The sequence below is a fragment of the Felis catus genome, chromosome A1 (assembly GCF_018350175.1).
Source record: "Felis catus isolate Fca126 chromosome A1, F.catus_Fca126_mat1.0, whole genome shotgun sequence".
NCBI classification, from domain to species: domain Eukaryota; kingdom Metazoa; phylum Chordata; class Mammalia; order Carnivora; family Felidae; genus Felis; species Felis catus.
In genome coordinates this window covers 117,628,526-117,647,258 of record NC_058368.1, presented here as the reverse complement: position 1 = coordinate 117,647,258, position 18,733 = coordinate 117,628,526, and the positions used below count along the sequence as shown (strand labels likewise).

General features: G+C 48.8%; 1 protein-coding gene across 5 annotated transcripts; it reads right to left on the bottom strand.

The window, feature by feature from the left end:
• Positions 1-820: 820 nt before the first annotated feature.
• On the bottom strand, positions 821-16,788 carry DELE1 (DAP3 binding cell death enhancer 1). 5 transcript variants are annotated; one of them, XR_006599862.1, is made up of 14 exons: positions 16,521-16,788; positions 15,752-15,866; positions 15,534-15,657; positions 13,427-13,574; positions 12,326-12,487; positions 11,982-12,070; positions 11,784-11,880; positions 8,967-9,109; positions 7,762-7,920; positions 7,568-7,660; positions 4,680-4,845; positions 3,919-4,149; positions 3,474-3,553; positions 821-1,808 (listed from the first exon to the last, which is right to left on the bottom strand). XR_006599862.1 is itself a non-coding variant. In XM_019833753.2 (13 exons), exons 1-12 carry the CDS (start codon positions 16,549-16,551, stop codon positions 3,920-3,922), a joined length of 1,557 nt encoding a protein of 518 aa, XP_019689312.2. In that variant the 5' UTR covers positions 16,552-16,788; the 3' UTR covers positions 821-1,808; position 3,919. The 5 variants fall into 5 exon arrangements, 3 of the variants coding, with proteins under 3 accessions (XP_019689312.2, XP_003980916.2, XP_019689316.2); XR_006599859.1 differs by lacking the exon at positions 821-1,808 and adding an exon at positions 2,572-3,149; XM_019833753.2 differs by lacking the exon at positions 3,474-3,553.
• Between the last annotated feature and the right edge of the window lie 1,945 nt (positions 16,789-18,733).

The following is an 18,733-nucleotide window of genomic DNA, read 5'->3' as shown; positions in this document are numbered from 1 at the left end:
CAAAGGGGGTCTGGGGCCTCAATAAGATTAAGGACCACCGTGATCCTCTCTGTTGGTCCTCGGCTCTGCCTTCTCCGCAGACCCTAAGGAATTCATGGGTAGAGCTGTTTCTGTTCTGAGGCAACTGATCTCTGGTCAGAGTGGGGATGTATGTAGCTGCTCTCGTCTGCAGCATGTAGCCAACTGCTAGCATGGGAACACCCAGCACTTTCCCATGAACAGGCTGAGCGACACAGTGTGTATGGCGACAGAATTGAGCGTGCTGAGCAGAAAGGTTACAGAAACTTCTTCGCATCAGCCAAGATGTCAAAGCTGAGACTTCGGACATGCTCAGAACAGTTTTCACCAAGATGGGCTCAATCCCCTGGGATATCGAGGGAGCAGGCAAGCCAGCAAGCACTCAGTTAAATGTCGTCTTAATTTGGAAAGCGCAGAGGGACTTTTTTTTTTTTTTTTTAATCAACAGTCAGCCGGTTCTCCAGCACGAGGAGTGTGATGCAGTGCTCACTTGGAGCCTGGGGGCAGCTCAGAGATTGACAGGCAGCCTCCTTGTCTGTCACCCAACTTCAGCTTGGCAGCTCACTGACCCTACCTCTCCTCTGGCTAAAACAAGAGTGAGATGGCAACCACTACCCATGGGACTCCGGAGAGAACTATATCCCAAAAGGAAGACAGGAGGGGGAGGGAGGTGTTTTAGCATGGGCTCGGCCTGGCACATAGTATGCACCAAGAAAATAGGTCAGCCTTTTCCAGCTCCTACTAAGTATGGAGTATGACGTAATGGGGCAGGGGAGGACGGAGGCATGACCAGAAACACTCATTCAACAAACACTTTGTATTTATTGAGCAATTACTAGGTGTCAGAAGTAGCAGTTGGGAGTATACAGAATCATGGATTCGACAAATATTTAAAGCACTTACTATGTGCTAGGTAGGCTTGGTGCAAGGAACTGGGTGGAAAGGGGGCAATGCATAAAATCACTCATTCCTTCAACAGATATTTACTGAACATTTACTAAGTACCCTGCACTGTATTAGCACTGAAGATATAATGAATCGAACAGCCTTGTCTGTACTGTGTCAAGGATCCCTGAAAGCAACATCTCTGGATAAGGGAACTGAGTCAGCACAGCCTCGCACAAAAGTCTCACTGCTGAAGGGCACCAGGTCCTAAAACTTGGGTCACCCTGTACCTAACCCAGGCAGGGGCCACTCCCCTGTCCTCCCCACCTCATATTTCCTTTCAGGGCACTGATGACAAGTCATTAACAATGGAATTGTAATGGCGAAAGCACAGCAGTGCCTGGGTCTGTGGATGAAGGCCCACCCCTTGGGGATGGACGGAGACCGCAGTGACTGAACAGCCAAGGATTTCTGGTCCCTTGACAACATTGCTCTCACGACTCTTCCATCCTGCCTTTCCACAAGGAGAGCTTAAAAATATCCTACCTCCACGTTTAGCACCCCAAATTGAATCAGTACTTAACTTGTAATGACTGAGGGGGAAGGAGAGCTGCATCTGGCCCTCAACATGGGACGCCCGCTGTCCCACGGCTGTCTGAACTGCCACTCCTTCCCCAGAAGGAATCGGTAAGCCAAAATGACAAGAGGAGGGGAGGAGACTGGAGAGTAGGGTCCCACAGGAGGGCAGGAAATGACACTTTACCGAAGGTGCCCCAGGAAGTTTGAGCAGCAATCTGTGTGTGGCTGGGCTCTGTGCTTGGTTCAGGCTGGCAAACGTGGGGTTAACCAAGTTCTTTACTGCAGGACTTCTTGAAACCTTAAAGATGCTGATGTACACTGTAAATCTATATAAAAAAAAAGGGATGTCTGGTATAGTGTTTCCCAAACTTATTTGACCACAGAAACTTTTTTTTTCTTGCAGAGATTAGTGCATTGTACAGCTTAAAAACCTAACCTTTAACCAACGTGTGTATTTGAGCCCCTACTAGCGTGGGCCTTGTGCTAAGTGCTGAGGATACCAGAATACAAAGACAAGGTCCCAGATCCCAAGGAGACATCTGTGGGAGGCAGCCGCATGAGGGGATCAGTGTGGGGGTGGGAAGGCCAGCGTGCAGGGCAGCTCTGGAAAGGGAGTAGCAGTCAGGGGAGACACTAAAGTTGAAAGAAGCCTAGGGCCCCCATGACAAGAGGAAAGTGCTGGAAAAGTGTGGCAGGAGCCACTGGAGGTTGGTGAGAGGGGTGGGCAGCAGAGAAGACAACCTCCACCCCCAACTCCTTCCACTGTTGAACTGGCCAAGCTGGGTGATCTTTCACATCTGAACAGTTACTAGAGGGTTTGGTCCCTCCCACTCCCTACCCTCAACCACATCCATGCTATTGAATTTGGGCTAACATCCAGAAGCCAGGGAATAGCTATTCACAGATTCGGTAATTGGAGTCATTAGCGTTGACTCAGAAATCATTTTTTCCTAAGTCTCTCCCTTGGAGAAGCTTTTAAGACCCTTCAAATTGGTTAATGGAGAGTTTAGAGATGAGGTGGGAGCCTCTGCTTTCAGCTCCCCCTGCCCCACCCCCAGCTCTCCCCAACATACTCAAAGGCAAGAGTGATGAGATAATCCAGTATCTATTTTATTAAACTCCCATCCATTTCTGGCACACCCTTCACAAACAAGGATCTCAAAATCTACACTTTCCTGCTCCAAGCCTCCACTTACTCCCTCACATTGGAGAGATGTGACAGTAACACATAAAGCTAGTGTGAACTGGCAAAACAGAGCCCTGAGCCAGGAGTCAGGGGGCCTGGTCTTCTCCTGGCCTGGTGACTCATAAAGCCATACAACCACGGGCAACAGTCTGCCTCATTGGGCCTAAGTGGTCACCAAGGCCCTTTCTGCAGTGAAATGCCCCCCATGAGCTCTGTAGGGTCAAAGGACATACACCAATGCCTTCGGTCAACAACTGAGAAAACAATGTAGTGGGTCAGGTCACTGCTTCATAAGGGGACACGGCCAGGCAAGGTGACATGGCCAGGACCTGGGTCTTTACACACTTTCTTCTTCTTTACTCTGCTGGGGCAGATGCTTAAGTTTCTTTGGGAAGTTGTGTAGATATCTGGCCTCTGCTTTGGGACTCAAGTTGTAACAGAGAAGCCACAGGCTCCATCTTTAGGGCTGAAGTGAGAAGGTCTGAAAAAGTCAAGCAGACATATTAGGTACGTAGGCAAGAAACTCATTCCTCCCAAATCAGTGATGAAGATGATCCTAACTCCACTGGGGACGAACAAAAGTGAATACGGAAGCCCATCTTGGGAATGGCCTGACTCAATGTTCCTCAAGTTTTAGCCATTCGTGGAACCACCATGGGTGGGACCTGTGCTCCCTTTTATCCAATTTCACAATGTTTTTCTTTAAATGGATCGTTTTTAATATCTGTGAAACTATAATGTGCTAGTCACATTTTTACATTATGTATTAAATATACAACTACTAAGATAGAAAATATTAGAGTACCTAAAATCCTCTTATGAACCACCAGAAGCACATACGTCAGATGTTGGCAAACATCTGTCATGCAGTCTAAGCCTAGGAAACTGAGACATGGGAAAGTATATGTAAGTGGTTTACTCAGTCACAGGCTATGGTAAGACTCTGGAACCTTCAGGAGAGTTTTTTACAGGTCACTGAATGAATCCCTTTCGCGCACAGAACCGGAAATAACTATCAATGTTTCCACTGCCCACCTGTGAGGGCAATGTTTCCACTGCCCACCTTTCCTCCTACCAACTGGAGGAAAGGTCAAAGTCATTTATTAGCCAGCACTTGAAATTGCTTGAGAAACTCAGCTCTCGCTGGAATGTCCACCTCAGAAAGGGACACTGACACCTATTTTTGTTGCCATCCAACCTGTGCACCCTCCCCACCCCAGCACCAGATAAGTAACTACGTCTTATCTTACCTTAGCCAAAACCCAGTCTGACGAGACTCCTTTCCAAAGGATAGTTGTGTGGGGGAAGAGTTCCCCTGGGACTGGCTCCGAGACGCCCACTTCTACAGAGGAGGCCAAGGTTCCCTGTGCTCGAGGCGTGTGGGAGGCGTGAGGCTCCCGCCAGCAGAGTGTTGAGGCTGCAGAGGGAGGGGCTGGAGAAGGACTTCAATCCTTTAACTGCCAAATCGCTGGGCCCCAGGGCTGTGAGGAGAGGTGAGAGCGACTCTTACTCATACTGTGGGTTCTTAACTTTGGAGCAAGGACTTCTTAAAGAGCTTGGTTGCCCCTGGCGTTGTTAACCCCAGCCAGCCCGAGTGACTCAGGAGTGAGCACTCAGAGCCCTCAAAGGGTAATTCAGGGCACTGAGGCAATCTCAGGATACGGTCTCTCCTGAAAAATCCTCAGGGAGGCTACCATTTATTCAACACCTGTTGTATGCCAGGTTGTGCCAAGCCCTCTAGAACCATTTCATTTAATCCTTACAACCGAACAAGGTACTAGTAGTACCCTCATTTTCAGAAGTGAAGAACCACGTCATTTTCAAAGACATGGAGTCCGAGTTCAGTGACATAGCAGGGTTCTTAAAGCTCAGGTGTGTCTGACCCAAAAAGCTGTGCTCTTACCCATTACTGGGGCAAGAAATGCCAAGGAGACCAAGGACTACTGCCACCCCCTTCTCTGTCACAGGGCACTGAGCTCAGGGAAGGGAACTTGTTGGCTCTGACATGCACCTTTAACCACTGCTTCCATGGAAAAGAGGGTCCGCAACCTTTCCCGGGCAGGTTCATTGCCCAGAGCCGCTGACTGCTGGTAACATCGTATAGCCTCTCCCAGATTCCTCTGCACACCAAGGCCCTTCTCATAGCAAATTCCCAAGTGGTATCTGCTCTGTGAGTCCTAAAAGGGAAAATAGACAGCTGTACAGATATGCACACATGCAGGAGAGAAGAACTGAAATGCTAAGGCAAGAGGAAGGTGGAGTAGTCGGGCCAGCTGGGGCTTCATCCATATAGGTTCAAGGTCCAGTCCCAGTCCCCCCTGTACCAAGGGATCTCAAGTATGAAAAGCCAGAGGCCCAGAGTGTGCCCAACACAGAGGAGCCGGGGATCCCTCTGCCCAGGCAGATTCGAGGGGCAGTGTGGCTGCCTCTCGCTGAGGCTGATGCTGAAGGCAGACAGAAGTGACGGCCACGGGAACGACCAACCCAACGGTGGGGAACCTGGGAGTCAGGCTCCTAGTTAGGCTAGAAGAGCCAGGAGCCAGGCTAGAGGCTAGGCTTCTCAAAGGCCCCAAATGCCTTTCTGAATCTCTGCCCAGGGGCTGCAAAACATACACTACAGAGAGTGTCCCTCCTTTGAAAGGTTAAAAGTCTAATAATCCCTTTGCCCAAAATGCTGGATCCTCTCTCCTCTCACTGAAAACTATGATCCTTAGAGAGGCATTAGCAGGTAGGGCTTAAGAGAACAACCTATATAGCCAGACTGTCTGGGTTCCAATCTTGGCTCTACCACTTACCAGCTACGTAACCTCAGGCATATTATTCTATGCCCCTGTGCCTCAGCGTCCTCGTCTATAAAGTGGGAAATAATAATAACACCTACCTGATTGAATTGTTATGAAAATTATATGTGTTAATACATTAAAAGTGCTTACTGTTATTATTTTCTTATTATTTTAGTTGCCCTAAAGAGATTTTATTTTATTTTTTAAATTTTTTTAACGTTTATTTATTTATTTATTTATTTATTTATTTTTTCAACGTTTATTTATTTTTGGGACAGAGAGAGACAGAGCATGAATGGGGGAGGGGCAGAGAGAGAGGGAGACACAGAATCGGAAACAGGCTCCAGGCTCTGAGCCATCAGCCCAGAGCCCGACGCGGGGCTCGAACCCACGGACCGCGAGATCGTGACCTGGCTGAAGTCGGACGCTTAACCGACTGCACCACCCAGGCGCCCCAAAGTTTATTTATTTTTGAGACAGAGAGAGACAGAGCATGAACAGGGGAGGGGCAGAGAGAGAGGGAGACACAGAATCTGAAACAGGCTCCAGGCTCTGAGCTGTCAGCACAGAGCCCGACGCGGGGCTCAAACTCACGGACCGTGAGATCATGACCTGAGCTGAAATCAGACGCTTAACCGACCAAGCCACCCAGGTGCCCCGCCCTAAAGAGATTTTAATCTCTCCCTCTTTACTGGAAAATTATTATATTCAAGCACCCAACTTAAAAAAAAAAAAACAACTCTGTTGATTCCCAACCATGGTCTCATTTCTCTTCTAATTTCCAGAGTCCAATTTCTTGAGAGAGTTTCTGTAACTTGCAGGGCAAAGTCTATGTAATAAATATGGTGGACTCATGACTGTAGACCAGCTTAGAACACAGCGCTGCACATTCCCAAGGCCAAAACAGCCACCCTGCAACACTGCTCAGTACAAACCTACAAAGACACAATTACTCCCGGGGGGTGGGTGTGTGTGTCAGGACCGTGCCCAACACCCTCTGTGCATTTCTCCCAGCGTCCTGACCGAAGTGGACCAAGGTGCCCTCAGGCATGTCTAGCACATGAGACGGTGAAGCACACTCAGCCCGAGATAGAGCTGGGACTCCATCAAGGAAGGCAGGCACAGAGGCAGTACTAGTTGGTGACACTGGTCCCCTTCTGAAAGCTACTACAGGTAACAGAGTAAAAACAAAAAAGTATTCTGATGCCCAAGAGTCCAATCAGGTACCACTGTGTTGGCCAGAATACACCGAGAATCAGCAGCCCCAGTGCAGGGAAATTCCAGTACATGCACATGGCTTGCTTTAATCCACTACTCCTGATCTTTCAGCACGCAGTGCCCAAAAAAGTCCTGCTCAAGTACATTTCAGGAATACAGCAAACCACAGGCACCTTTTTGGTGATTCACACTGAGGTGAAGCTTTGAGATCACCTGCACTGAAGACACCTGTTTAGTGCAGCATTTCCCAAACCCATCTGACCATGTTTTCCTTCCTATTACAAACACCCCATGAAACTAACACTCTGGGGAACAAACTCACGGTCCTGCAGCCTGGATGCCAAGGCCCCCAGACACCTGCCACCGCTGAAACTGGGCAGTGTCTTCTGACTTCCCCAAACTGCACCGTCCATGAGGGTGCACCTTCTCTGTGCTCAACTGGCCAAGCACTCACACACCTGCTACCTCAGTTAGATTTTGATCCTCACAACAACACCCGTGAAGCAGTCGACAGGTGAGGCAGTCATTCCATCGCAATTTTCCAGATGAGGAGAACAAGAAGTGACCGGCTCAGGAATATGCCGGTAAGCGTAGCAACTGGCTCTGCAGTGAAACAGGCCCTGCTCTGGAGCATGCAGTCATTTCTGTGGTGCAAATACTCCACCCACAGCTGATTTTAAACTACCGACAGCTCTCACAGATTGCTGTCAGCCAACTCCAGGGCCCCACTAGACCTGCCCAAGGGTCACACAGTAAGTCAGCAACAGTTAAGACCTGAAGCTGGCCCAGCGTTCCTGTCAACCCTCTCCTATGCGCAGCAGAGCCTGGTACCAGTTCCAAGATTCCCTCTTTCAGCAGACTCGATCCCCAACATGTGTGGACACTGGCAATCCCATACCCCATTGTTGGCCGCAAGCCAAAGGTATTTCACAGCTCTCTGCTCATCCAGGTGTGGCTCCTTGGTGAAAAGCACCCCGAGGAAAGCTTGAGCCTGTGGTTCAGGAGGAAGGAAAAAGGCATTTCCATCACTTTCAGGCCCCGCATACTCTAGGAGCCCAGGAGAGACTCCCCACCCCTACCCTGGGCACTCACCTCTCTCAAGCCCGAGTGTGCAGCCTGCTTAAGCATGGACACTGCCCTCTGGCACTCAGGATCCCAAGTGGAGGCTGGGCCTTGCAACAGGCACCTGGCGTAACGGTACTGAGCCAGGCGGTGACCCTGGCTGGCAGCCAGCTGGTAAAAAAGAACTGCCTGGGACAAAGGGAGAGACACCTAGTAAACTGATACCTCTGCAAGCCAGCCTTCTCTTTGAGCGAAATTTGTAAAAACTATTTTAATTAAATAATACATCATCAATACAGATTCATCAGAAAATAGATAAGCCCAAATTGCAAAATACAGATAAACCAAAAATAGAAACATAAAATCCCCCCCCCAATCCTGCCTCCTAAAGATCATTCTCTGTTCACTTTTACTTTACAGCTTTGCAAATTTCTTCCCACATATATGTGTATTTATACATGTACACATATACACGCACACACACATATACATATAAATGTGTGTGTGTGTGTGTGTGTGTGTGTGTGTATAGGAAGAAACAGTGAGAGAGAGAGAACATTCACACTTTTGTAATCTATTTTTCCATTTAACAATACACCATGAATATCTTTCCCTGCCAGTAAACATAGATCTAGTGCATCATTTTTTAAAAATATTTACTTATTTTGAGAGACCAGTGCAGGAGCAGCTAGAGAAGGAGAGAGACAATCACAGCACGGAGCCTGGCATGGAGCTCAAACTCAGGAACCGTGAAATCATGACCTGAGCCAAAATCAAGAGTCATATGTTCAACAAAATGAGCCACCCAGCTGCCCTTGGTGCATCATTTTTTAAGGCCCACATAGATATTATTAACCAACTTACTATTGAATAACTTCAAGTTGCTTTCCCTTTTTTTTTTTTTTTGCCATCATATACAATTCTAAGAAAAGTACATTCTTATATATATATAACATCTTTGCGTACTTATCCTACATTTTTACAATGAATTAATCCATTCATCAAGGTAAGGTTCTAGGTCCTGAGGATACAGCTGCAAAGAAAAAAGACAAGGTCCCTGGCCTCCTTCTGAATCTAAATTCCTGCAAGTTAGAAGCTTCTGTCTTCTTTTTCCCTCATGGCTGGGAGAGAGAAGGTGAACTCTCCCCAAGCCCTCCTGCTGCTCATTTCTGGAGGTCAACTTTGGGCAGGGCAGCTCAGGAGACAGGCCTGGGGACAAAGAGGAGGTGCAGTACCTTGCCAAGGTCCCTGGGGGTGCCTCTGCCATGCTCATGACACAAGCCCACATTGTACTGTGCTTTGCTGTAGCCACGGTCTGCTGCTTTCTGGAAGTAGGAAAAGGCTGTCGTGTAGTCCCCATTCCTCATGTTCTCTGTCCCTGTAAGAAAGCACAGAGTGTAAACACAACTTCCTCTGTGAACCTCCCCACATCCTTGGCCAGATCCTCATAAGCTGCTTCCTTTCTTTTTTGTGCTAGACACTCTGCATATGTTTCCAGCCTCCGAATATTTCACTGGTTTGCCAGAGACATCAGTGGGTTCTGCCCTCCTATACAACATCCTCCTCTTGGTACCAGCTCCCCAGTTTTCCTTGGAGAGCAGCCCTCCTCCCCGCTGCCCAGTGCTATCAATCGTTGTGCCATGCTCTTCCCAACCAGTAAGTCCCTCACTCAGGAATCTGAATCCTGATCTGGTTGAGGCAGGAGAGAAAATAGCTTTTGCAGGTTTATTCTGACAGCAAAACTCTGAAGACACTGTCCCTCAGTTACTGCCGCCTGGATCCCCGGACCTTCTCTATTCCTGTCCTGAGATTTGGCAGATCAACAGATCCCAGTAGATTCCTTTTGTGCTTAAGTTAGCCAGAGTGGGCTTAGGCTGCTTGTAATGAACTAGATCGAATTGGTAACAGCTGATACTGTTAAGCCTGCTTTAGGAGGAAACCGTGAGAGAGAAAGTAAGACAGCTGTGACCTGAACTCAGGTGTGTCCGGACAGCAAAACCCATGTTCCATTTTATCATCCAAACAAATGAGCAAACAGAAAACACAGACGGGGCTGGGCACAGCCAAGTCCCAACTCAAACCTTTGCTCAAGTTGTCTTTCCTCCCTGGGCTATCTTTCTGCCTCCACCAGCAGACTTTCCCATTCCGCCTCTACTCTGGAAGCTTCAGACCACACTCAGGCTTCACTCTCTTGGTTTTTACTCAGTATACAAGCCTTTTTCCATGAACTAAACTGTTTCCAGAGTACAAGCCCTGTCTCCTCAATTAGACTGCAAAATCCTGGAGGCAGAAGCAGAAAAAGAATGTAGAAGAAATAACTTCGCATAGGGTGAAAGCTCTATACAAATGCAAAATATGATGATGGCTTGTGCTCCCTTTGTGTTCTGCCACACTGCTTAGCATTGCTGAATAAATGAATATATGAATGAAGGAATGGGCAAGAAAATCCTCAGAAGAGACTGTCGGCCCATCAAAATCACAAAAAGCTAATGAGGTAGAAGCCAGGTTCCATTCAGCCAGCAGTGAATTAAAGTTACCTCCCTGCTGCCTGAAAATTTGCTGTCCAGGATGCACAGAGCCCTCTGCCCTTGAGAAGACTCAAGAGGGCAAAGGATCCCACCCCTGTCCCCATTGTCCACACTGGCTCCTCGATCCATCTCTCTTCTCTGTCCCCTCTGCCTCTAACCTAGACCAAGCCACCATGACGCTTTGCTATGCCATCAGTAACAGCTCCAACCCAGTCTCCTGTTTCCTCTGGCATGCCTGCACTCCACATTTGTCCACACAAATCTGAAAAAGTACATCAGATCATGTGACTGCCCTCCTCCTCTTCCACCGTAAAACCCTCCAATGGCTTCTGATCTCCCGTAGAAAATCCACACTCCACAGTGGCTCAGAAGGCTTGCCTGACCTAGCCCCTTCCTCCTTCTCTCACTTCATCTGTTTCTACTCTCCTGGCGATTTCTAAGTTGCAGCCACACTCACCTTTCTTTTATTCCTTTCACAAGCAAAACTCAATACTGCCTCAGGACCTTTGTACTAGCTGTTCCCCCTGTTTGGAAAGCTATTTCTCTATACAGAAACAAGACTGGCTTGTTTTTGTCAGTCAGGTCTTGGCACAGAGTTCTTCCCATCAGTGAGGACTTCCAAATCAAAAGCTGCTCCTTCCCCGAGTCACTGACACATTCCCCTGTTTACAATTCTAACATTCACCATCATCTGAAATTCTTTTTTATTTATTTGGCAATGTTTTATTCTTCTCCCCCTCAATTCACACGTCAGCTCCATGACAGTAAGAACTCTGTCTCATGAATCACTGTATCCCTGACACCTAAAATAGGGCCTAGAAAAGGTGAATGCTTAACAGCTTTGTGCTGAAAGAATCCCACCTTCTCATGCATCTGCCCAATACACTCCAACAGATGCTGTTGGCAGTCTGGCTCGCTGCATTAAAAGGCCTGAAACTTAAGCCAAGTCACTGCAGAGAACAGAACAAATGGTGGAGGGGCATCTAGAGTCTCCAGACGTGGGTAAGAGTTCCTGTCTGTGCATTTGAGAGCCTGCTCCAGACCTTAGGAGTCTCTTCTCACCTAAACGTGTCAGAAAACGCAAGGTATCCTCCCAGATTTCTCTTCTGCTTCTTACACAGTAACAGAATGTTCAGGTAAGCACATGGACATTCAGCTAGAGACTACATTTCCCAGGCTCCTCTGTGACCAGGTGTGGTCAGAGGCCTACATCCTGGACACTGATTTGTGCAACTTTCTAGGTGGGGAAGGAGTAGTCCTTTAGCTTTCCCACCTATCCCCTTCCAGAAAGAAAGCTGCAATAGCCAAACAGGACCTTGAGACGGAAGTCAGTTTTAAGAATGGCAGAATCATGAGGATGGGTCCCTGACACCACTGTGCCACCATGCCAAGTCTAGTCTACCTACCTGGGAGAAGATAAATTCTCTCAATTTAAACCACTCCCTGCCCTAACTCTGTTTGACCAACCCCATACCCTTTCCGTTCTCCCATCCGCCTGCCTTGATGCAAGGTCCACCCAGTTACCCAGGAAGTTGAAAGCAATGGAAACACTGAGCTGGAAGAGCTGCTGAATGGAAGTCACAGCCTCCTCGAGGGAAAGAGTTTTTGATTTATCTTGTTCCTGGGGAAGAAATATAAAGACTCATCATGGGAGGGTTCACTCAAACTGCAACCTGCCCAGGGGAATGTGCTGAGGGTCTGGAGGCCACATCTGAACCATACCTGCTTTTGTCCGGTGGACACAGGCTGGGCTGGCTTTGCCCTGGATCTGAAGCTACTGCTGGCATGCAGGAAGCCGAGGTCACTAGGGTCTGCAAGGGAAATGGGGGACACCCAGCCAGGGTAAAGGAGAAAGTGTGGTTTCTCCTTTTCTCCCACTGCCCCAGTCTCCCTGGCCCCTCTGGCCAGCACCACCACCAGGAATCAAAATCATTCAAAGGGCCCCAGAAAGCACGGGCCCTCACAGGAATGACAATTTCCTTATGTGGCATAAGCAGCAACAAATGTCCATCTGCCCAGTCCCCACCCCCTCTACCTCTGGCTGACTCTAGGTGGTGAAAACATACCTTCTTCAGAGAGACCCTGAAGACCAGATGCCCTCACGGAGCTGTATGAAGAGAGGTTCTCAGGCTGAGTGGAGGGTTCTTCCTGGCCCAGCCTGGGTTCCCTAAGGCCAGTGTGCCTGGGAGCTGGGCCATCAGGGCTGGGGAGAATGTGCCTCCGGAGTGCTGGAAAGACCCAGTAAGAGTAGTCACATCAGAAGGGGATCAGCTCAGTCTGCTCAGGCTCGACTGAGTGTTCCCTGAGGTTCGGGGGAAGAATGTGGAACTTCCTCCTTCACACACCTCCACCTCCTCCTCCAATTCCTTTGCTGGGATCAAGAGGGGCCTACATTTATGCTGATCTCCTGCCCCAGGTATAAATGCTTCATTTGCCTGAATTCTTCCAGTGGCAAGGAGGCATCTACCTCACTCACAGTTGTAGCCCCGACACCTGGCACTCTATTTGATAGTAATATTGATAATGATTATAAGCATAAGGACAAGACCTTAAACTAATACTTACTGGGTACTTACTGTGTGCCAGGCACTGTTCTAACTCGTTGACAGGTATTAACTCATTTAATCCTCCCAAGAGACCTATCAGGTGGGTTTTATTATTATCCCATCTTATGGATGAAAAAATTGAGGCACGGGGGAGTTAAAAGTGACTTGTTCAGGGACACAAGACTAGTATGCACCAGCTATGGGGCCTGAACCCTGACACTAACTCCAGGGCCTTAACCCCTGGGCTGTATCGCCTGTGTACCATGGTACATAGTAATTATTCAATGAAGATTCACTTAGTAATGAATGACTGACCAGAGAATGACCTGAAGGGTCATGGGTGAAAGGTAAGCAGGAAGCCACACCCAAGATCTAAAGCAGCCTCGATCCCTGTGGGGCTCCCTTCATGGAAGGGGAGGGGAGGACATGGGAGGACACTGAGGGGCAGGGGTGGTCCACACCCTGGGTGGGTAGAACTTCCTCACATTCCCCTTCCTCTGACTTCAGATAGGAAAGGCAAGGAGCTGCTGATGGCTCTTTTCCTGAGGTGTGTCCAGAGATGCTTCCTGGCCTAGAAAAACTCCCAGCCTAGCCCTCCTGTCCCTGGGACTGAAAACTCACAGGAGCGCGGATGCCACAAGGGAGATGAGAGGAAACAGTCCAGGGGTCTGCGCCAAGAGCAGTGCTCTGCTTGTCGAGGTCCTGCTGGCAGGGACGACTGGAAGTGGACCTGCCTTGCCAGCTGCAGGGCCAGCACGGCCAGAGTGCCCTGGGAAAGACAGCACACTGGGGACCCAGCTTTGCACCAGTTACCTCCTTCAGTCTCACCCTTCAGCTCAAACGCCACTTCCTTGGGAAGCCTTTCCTGACTCCTGGCTGAGGCCAACTAATACCCTCCCGGTGCCCAAACTTGCCTGGTAGAGCCCTGATCACACTGGTACTTAAGTAATCACCTCGACAATTATTTAGCTAAGGTCTGTCTCTCCTGTTAGTCTCTAAGCACCATGAGGACAGGAATCATGTCTGTTTTGTTCACCCATGTATCCCTGGAGCCTAGGAGAACGCTAAGATGTAGCACTAATAAATACACACATGTAATTATTACATGCATAAGGAGCGAATGAATAAAGTCTAAGCAGGCAAAAAGATAATGTGGTAAGCTGGGGCTTGGCCACAAATGCAGTGACAGGTCAGGGCTCACCATCAAGTTCATTCTCTTTCTCTGGCCTGAGGCACAACTCTTCCTTTCTCTCTGACCAAGCCACCCCACCACAGACACATTCACACATACAGGCTTGTTGAAGGTATCTCTTCTCCGACAGGTGTGTGGAAAACCTAAGCTAGCTCCTAGCTCAGAGACTGCTTGGTTTTCCCTGCCCCTTCCTGTCCACACCCAAATACCTGTTTATTACAACAGGCACTGGGTACACTGGGAAAGATGATAGTCACATCTCTGTCCTTACGGCCTTTATATCTTCACTGAGGGAGAAAGACAAAATTCACGTACACAGAGAAATAAATATAATAACAACAAATTATGCTAAATGTAAAAAAAAAAAAAAAAAGAAAGAAATCAGGAGTTTACACAGAGCATAAGACGGAGGTCTGACAAAATAGGGCATTAAGGATAGCCTCTCTGTAGGCGTGATGTGTGAGCTGAGGCCGGAAGGAAGAGAAGGTGCCAGCATGTAAATAACAGAGACGTGTATCCAGAATACTGGGACAGCTCGTACCCTTTCACAAGGGCAGCAGTGACACAGCTGAGGGACAGCATCAGGACCCCCAGAATCCAAGCCCAGATTCTAGAAGGACTCACTGTAGAATAGCTCTAGGGCTCAGGATCTTTGACAAAATGAGAAAATGCTCCCCTCTCCAAAGTATGTTGTACCCCTAGTCCACAGCACCAGAGAGAAGTGGCCCTACCATGGATACATTCCAGGCTCCATTCCGCTGATGACACCAATTTACAGATAAGACAACTGATGCTCGGGGAAGTCAAGTCTTGCCTAAAGCACACAGCATGAAAGTGACAGGGATGAGATGTGACAGAAATGAGAGTGATGTGTGCAGAACCTGGATGACAAAGATTCTGCCTTCTTGGACCTAATGTTCACTACTGAGCACCTAACTTTATACATCAGAGTCAACAAATATTTATTGTTCTGTACTGGGATCTGTACTAGGTGCTTTTACAAAGCCACACTAAGTATAGCAACCAATCTGTAGAGCATGGTAGCTAAGAGCATGAGCTCCAAAATAAAACCTGGTTTCTCTACTTAAGAGCTGTATGGCCTTAAGCATGTTACCTAAAGGTCCAGAGCCTGAGTTCCCTTATCTATAAAACAGAGATTATATTTCCCTCGCAAGATTTTTATAAGGATTAAACAAGATAACGCATACATAATATTCTACATTAATATATAACAGGTTAGCTATTTAGTATTATTCATTGATAACATCTACCTTGTTCTCAGCTGTGTCACAAGTGCCTAACAAAAATGCCTGGCTCAGAGAAGGTGTTAAATAAATGTTTACTGAATGAAAGGAGAAACAGGGCAGAGGGGAAGAGGAGCCGCAATATCTCCCCCAAATATGCCCCAATGACATGGGTTACTCACATTTTGAGTGTGGGGACAATGATGCCCTAGCTCTTGTTTCTAGGCTTTATTACCATGCAGGATCATTCTCATCCACAAAGAAGGTCAAGGACAGAGCTGGGAAGCCTTACCCATGATATGGCATCCCACAAGGTGTTTGGGGAGACACGGGCAGACATCCACTGGAAGGCATCCTTCCATCCATGAGACCTTGGGCCCTTGTTCGTGCCTGGGCCTGGGCCATGGGGGCCTGACCTAGATGAGGCAAGAAAAGCTATCAAGTTATATCCCAAGTGGAAGGAGTGGGGGGTAAGGGGAAGGGATGGGTGACGGAATGGTAATATCTCACCTGTCAAAGCTGGGGACAGGGACCAGCAGAGTGGAGGAGGCAGCCTGAGGCTCATTTGGGTTGGTAGACTTTGGAGTCAGCCCCCGGAAGCCGGGTCCCAGCAGACGGGGAAGAGCTATGTATAATAACAAAGATCAATCATCTCAACATGAACGGCCCCACCAATCTTCCCTCTGTTCCTTGACAGAGCCCCACTCCTGGAACCCAGGAATCACTGGCATCTGCCACTGCGTAAGTTCTTACACAAGGACATAAGTGGGAATCTTTTGCCTAGTACAGTTTCTGAGGTGCCACCCAGGCCAATAAACCAGGATCATCCAGGGCATATTCTGAAAATGCTCCCCGGGTGACTCTGATGTCCTCCCAGGGCTGACAACCACCATTATGAAATTACCAGACATTCCTACGCAAACTCTCGCTCAATGTTTGGAGCGCCCTGACTCTAAATCTTGCCTCTTCTCATTGGTGCCGCACTCCATTGGCCACTACCCACCTTTCACGAATTCGGAACACCAGCCATTTGACCCCTCCCCCTTTAGATAGCCCCACCCATCTCCGTGGCCCTAAGCTCCACCCTCTTCCCCACGAGCCCCATTCACACCTCAAATTCTAGCCGCCCCTGACCAGCGGGCGTAGCCCCGCCCCCGTGGGCCCCGCCTTTCCTCAGCTTTAACCCAGCCCGCTCAGGCTTCGGCTCAGTCCTCCGGCCCGCCCTTCTCCAGTTCGGAGTTTCAGCTGCTTCTCGACGCGCGGCTCCGACGCCCCCTACCTCTGCCCAGGAGTCCCGGGAGGCGCCACATGTCGTCGCCAACAGCATAGAGAGCTCGCAGTCCAAAGAGCGAGGCCAGACCTACGGGCGGCGGCTAGAGAGGCCGCTGTCGCGCCCTCCGAACGGCCGAGTCCCGAGGAAGCTTCCAGCCAGCCAATTAGAAAGGAGCCTAGCCGGAAGACCGGCGCTGCGCGAAAGGAAGTGGGGGCTGGCTGGGAGGTGAACTGCGGCAAGGGCATGGACGTGGGCCCGGCCTACCTTGGAAGAGGCGTCGCTTGCCGCCCGCAAGAGAGTGGGGAGAACGCTCAGCGGTGGGGGGGAAGGGGGGGGGGTCGCAGGTGGCGAAGCCGAACCGAGTCGGAAACTGGACTGTGGAGAGGCGGGGCTAAGGGCGGCCTCGGTAGCGCAGGACGACCTTGCAGACACCGTGGAGACGCGAAAAGGGGAATAGTGTACCCCAGCCCCGCGCCTGGACGAGGCGGTAGTAAGCAGGGCCAGTGGGCGGAGAGGAGCGCTAGGGTCCAACAAGAGAGGCCCGTAGTCCGCGCTTTTCCAGTCCAAGGCCCTCGACTAGGAGATTCGGGCTGGGACCGACGGGGTAGGCGTTAAAAAACTGCGCAGGCAGCGTTGTGATTCCGGGGTTCTAGCTCTGGCTCATCTTGTGTGTACCGTGCAGCCACCGTACGACCTTTTCCCCTGTCTGGGCCTCAGCTTGCGCCATGATAGGATCAGATAGATGGAGGGATCTCGAGTAGTCCTTCCTGGCTCTACAGGAACAACTTGAGTTGCTTTCGAAATACCTAAGAGGAGACCGTCCCCCCACCGACCCCCCAACACCTGTTAATCAGAGCCCTCATGCTCAGCCCCAGCCAGTGTTATCTATGCATTCTTTTGTGTGGAAGAGAATGGTTCTTCTTTCACCAAATGTGAATATATGAAATAAAGGACTTCAAGTTCAAATCTAAGGTACTTAGACATCCTTCCTCCTTCTTTCCCCCAGGTACATGACTTCTGGTTGGGAAGAAGTCTACACCTGGGCTAACAGCTTACTGGGGTCACCTTTTAGACCTGGTTTTGTGATAGGACAGTTGTATTTGTTCACCAGTTTTTGAGCCATGTGGCAGTCCCCATCATAGAAGCTGAGAAGACAGATGAGTAAAGAGCATTTGTGGCCTCGAGGAACACTTGGTCCGGTGTTTTAAGAATGGCCTCTGGAGTTCCACAATTGCTTTGAATAATAGCTTTCTTACTTCCTAGCTATGTGTTCTATAGCAGTTAACAATCTTAAGCCTCAGGTTCTTCATCTATAAAATAGGAGGAAAAAATACCTCATGAATTGTTGTGAGGATTCAGTAATGCATTTAAATGGTTAGCAGAGCCCCTCGCACATAGGAAGAGCCTAATAAATGTAAGTTGCTATTAATTGCAGTGGCAGAGGGGGTGAGTAGGGAAAAACAATAGATCTGTTGCAATAGAATCGTGAATACTGGGCTATGGGATACTGAGGAAAGATTCAAAAAAGTCATTGCATTTGAGCTGCATCTTTACATATGAGAAAGAGTTTCCTAGGTGGAGAAGGGAGAAAGCCATTGCAAGCAGAAAAAAACAAATAAAGGCCTAGGAGTACGAATATTGGGAAACTGGGTTCAGAGATACACTTGCTTTGGGATTTGGGGCAGGCACCTTTCACATCCTTGTGTTGCTGCCCCAAAATAGCTGATTTGGGTCTGTTCTTTGTCCCTGGACTTCTGCACCTTTCTTCCTGCCAGCTCGTCTGCAGTTGCTTTCATGCCCTGAGGCTCGGCCACATCCAGCTCTTCAGTGAATACTCGCCAACTACTGGAGCCCTCGCTGCTCTCCGCTTTTCCCAGTTCCTTACCACTTAATTTATTGCCACACAATTTAGCAGTAATTATATGTTGTCCTGTTATTTAATTGTCTCATTTGTGTAAGTCTAGTCTCCCCAGTTCTTTCCCCCGGGGCAGGGATGGCATTTTCCCATTTTGTGTCCCGCATAGAGCTTGACACAAACTGTCAAACCATGTCTGTTGACTGGACACCTTGTGCTGATGATAGTTACAGACAAGAGCACCAGACCCCAATCAGGGATTTATTGATTTGGGTAGGAACGTATTCATTCCATATACAAACATTGAAGGGCCCTTCATGTTTGAAGCTGGTTGAAAAATTGTGAAGATGAGGTGTCCGTTTCC

Excerpts from the sequence above, each read along its gene's own strand:
- DELE1 (XM_019833753.2), bottom strand. The coding sequence starts at position 16,551 with ATGTGGCGCCTCCCGGGACTCCTGGGCAGAG. Across the intron at positions 12,488-13,426 it reads CTTGTGGCATCCGCGCTCCT|CACTCCGGAGGCACATTCTC; the intron begins GTGAGTTTTCAG and ends GGGTCTTTCCAG. Across the intron at positions 9,110-11,783 it reads CATTGCTTTCAACTTCCTGG|GGACAGAGAACATGAGGAAT; the intron begins GTAACTGGGTGG and ends GCTTTCTTACAG.